Here is a 3,055-nt window from a genome sequence, read left to right on the forward strand (position 1 = left end):
AACGATCTTGTTAAATAGAGTTGCGAGCCACACGGACCCTCGATCTCCTAGCAGCTTCCAGACATCAGCAGGTATGTCATCAGGACCTTGTTGTTGCCTTGTTCGACTTCATTTTTGCGAGGGCAGCACTGACTTCGACGGCAGTAATTGGTAGAACAGAACCCTCGAAGCTGGGAACAGTTGGGATCGGAGGATGATAGAACTCTTCGTTACACAAGTGGTTGTAGTACTCTCGCCACCTCTCCAGGATCTGACCAGGGCGGCGCAGAACGGCTCTATCAGCTCCCTTAACGATCTTGGTGTGTTCCATATCCAAGTTTGAGCGATGACGTGCTCTGAATAAACGATACACTGCCCGCTCGCCCTCTCTGGTATCAAGCATGTCGTACACAGCCTTGTGGCAGTCCGACTTCGCCTTGGAGACTGCCTTCTTAGCCTCCCTTTTCGCCGCTAGGTAAGCACCCTGATCTTCAGGCTGACGTGTCCTCCACCAGAGCTTATACTTGAACTTCTTCTCACAAATTGCCGCCTGAACTTCCTCGTTCCAAACCACGCAGCCTTTTGTACTTTGGGCTTACCTAGAGTCGTCTTTCTCAGAGTGTTCTCCGCGGTCAAGCGTATAACGCTGGAAGTAGACGACCACATTTCCTCCACACTACGAGTAGGGTGGGGAAGTGCAGATGGAGCCACGGACGCAAAAATATCTCCTTTCGATCCTTCAGATTCCACCATTTGATGCGCTGTGTTTCAGTTCTTGGATGTCTCTTCCTTGGACGGGAGATTTTCAAGTCCATAATGAGCAGATGGTGTTGGGCAGCGACATGATCTGTAGGGATGACTTTTGAATCCTGCAGAAGTCGGCGATCTCGTCGGCGTAACATCCAGAAATCTATTTGTGTTTCACGACTGCCGCTGGTGTACGTGATCAAATGCGATTTTCTTTTCCTATACTGCGTGTTAGCAATGATCAAGTCACTTGCAACAGCATACTCCAGGATTCGCAACCCGTCGTCGTTACGAACTCCACAACCGTATCCACCATGACAACTCTCGAACCCGTCTTTCCGAGAACCGACATGTCCGTCGAAGTCTCCTCCGATTAGAAGTACTTCGCCTTCTAGGGATTGGACGTACTGCTCCAGATCTTCCCAAAAGCACGCCTTCTCTTCTTCACTACAGCCCATCCGGGCGCATAAACAGATAAGACTTGCAATTCCACTTCTCCTGTATCTACTTTTACAACCATCAAGCGATCCTATAGTCGATCCACCGCTGTGACGCTATTTCTAAACGACTCGTTCAATATGATACCAACGCCACTGCGATTTGATGTCCCGTGGTAGATGAGCTTGAAGCCATCGCCTAATTCCCTTGACTTGGAGCCTTTCAAGTGAGTCTCCTGTACACAACATATGTCAACATGGCGTTTTCTGAGACTGTCTGCCAGTTCACGACTTCTTCCAGTAAGCGTCCCAACGTTAAGTGTTGCCGAGCGCACTGGATGTTGCTGGCGATGGCGGACTAACTTCTTTGGCCTTCTCCGTCCTCTAGCCGGTAGCCCTCGCATATTTGCCACATTGCCCGGGCGAGGACAATGCGCGTCGCTTCTGGGGTACGCCCTAGCTTCTGAAGAACACATAGTAGACATTAGCAGTATGACGGGACGGGGGTGTTGCCCTCGGTCGGCTTGTCGCAGTAACAAGCTAGCAGCCTGGCACCGGGATCGTCGTACTACCCCCTCACTTAGCTAGCCTGTAGCCTTGGCCCAAGGACCGGGCTACTAGCCGGACACCTTTGTGGCATGGTTGAACCTGCCGAGACGAAGTCTCGCCACCATAGCTGCCCGACGGCCAGGGCCATCGCTGCGCCGCTTTGAGGCGTGAGGTAGGATTCGCAGCAGAAATCCAATTTCATAGAACTAATAACACTAATATTGATTTTCGTTGATCAGTGAAGGCGAGTGAAGCAAACACCACGGAATGTCTGAAGTCCGGCTTTAGCCGGACGCTCAGACTGGTAAAGTTATAAAACAACACAAAGAAATCAGTTATCTCTTCTTCACCCGATATCAAAGCTGCTTCGAGTTACTGATAGGAGGATTATGGTTATGTTAAGACCAGACGGTTCGTTGGCAATATCCGTCCCATTCGAGTGCTGCTTATATTTCTCGTTTCGATCACAGTGATGTGTTGTTTTGTTCGAAAAGAATGAGAAATGCTAAGCAACTGAGAGCAACTATATGTTAAAAAAAACAAGAATTTGCTCGTTGTAGTGAACAAACCTAAAAAATATGTGCTATATTCTGCTGCAAACATTTCTGTATCTTCCTGGTCCACTGAAATCATACTTATTTGTGGCAAACGGGAAGTAGTGTTATGTGTTGATCTAGTGAATAGATCAGAAATATCGATTGGACAAAAGGAGTTTATAGTAACAAAATTTAAAGGACAAAAGGTTTAGTGTACGGCGTTTTTTGTCGCTCTGGCGATGCGCGTATGCGCTCGACTTCAAGTCAGAATTGTTTGAGGTTTGTGGACGTGTGTGCAGCCTTACAATGAATCGCGGGCCGAGCCGATGTATCAAGTCAGTGCTTCTATCCTCCTAGCGAAATATGGTATTGACTTTGCGGATGAAATTCTTGGTTAACATTACTGCTGTTTTGAGTCGTCGACCGCGCAGCCGAGTCTTCGTCACAAACATCCATCATGATACATTTACTCCTCTAAGTTACTTTATGATGTCAAATTTGTACTTGTGCTACTTTATTTGATAGCTTTCTGCGACATTTTGAATAGAGAAATTATAACTAGTAACAACAACCAATTATCTTCAAGCCTTTTATTTTTAGTTTCAATAGTCAATAGTTCAAAAGCAAAGGACAACGTTAACTTTGCAATCAAACAACATTTAAAACAGAAAACGTCTATATTCACGGAATATCGCTGGAGGGTTGAGAAAAATTTATTTCCCGCCCAAATAAGTCCGGAAGAAAACTCATACTAATCAAATTACGACGTAAAAACCTCTTATAATTATCCTTCTAAAGTTTCACTCC

General features: G+C 46.4%; 2 protein-coding genes across 4 annotated transcripts; both read right to left on the bottom strand.

Annotated features, from left to right (window-relative positions):
* Nucleotides 1-79: 79 nt before the first annotated feature.
* RB195_001643 (uncharacterized protein) lies at nt 80-1,184 on the bottom strand (the record flags this gene model as incomplete). Of its 2 annotated transcripts, XM_064198532.1 has the most annotated exons (2): nt 80-558; nt 695-1,184. In XM_064198532.1, the coding sequence occupies 2 exons, from the start codon at nt 1,182-1,184 to the stop codon at nt 80-82; spliced, it is 969 nt and encodes a 322-aa protein (XP_064054412.1). The 2 variants fall into 2 exon arrangements, with proteins under 2 accessions (XP_064054412.1, XP_064054413.1); XM_064198531.1 differs by lacking the exon at nt 80-558 and having other exon boundaries at nt 612-1,184.
* Nucleotides 1,185-1,255: 71 nt separating this feature from the next.
* RB195_001644 (uncharacterized protein) lies at nt 1,256-1,639 on the bottom strand (the record flags this gene model as incomplete). 2 transcript variants are annotated; one of them, XM_064198533.1, is made up of 1 exon in its annotated part: nt 1,256-1,639. In XM_064198533.1, one exon carries the CDS (start codon nt 1,637-1,639, stop codon nt 1,256-1,258), a length of 384 nt encoding a protein of 127 aa, XP_064054414.1. The 2 variants fall into 2 exon arrangements, with proteins under 2 accessions (XP_064054414.1, XP_064054415.1); XM_064198534.1 differs by having other exon boundaries at nt 1,256-1,567.
* Nucleotides 1,640-3,055: the final 1,416 nt, after the last annotated feature.

This window comes from Necator americanus, chromosome IV (assembly GCF_031761385.1).
Source record: "Necator americanus strain Aroian chromosome IV, whole genome shotgun sequence".
Classification (NCBI taxonomy): domain Eukaryota; kingdom Metazoa; phylum Nematoda; class Chromadorea; order Rhabditida; family Ancylostomatidae; genus Necator; species Necator americanus.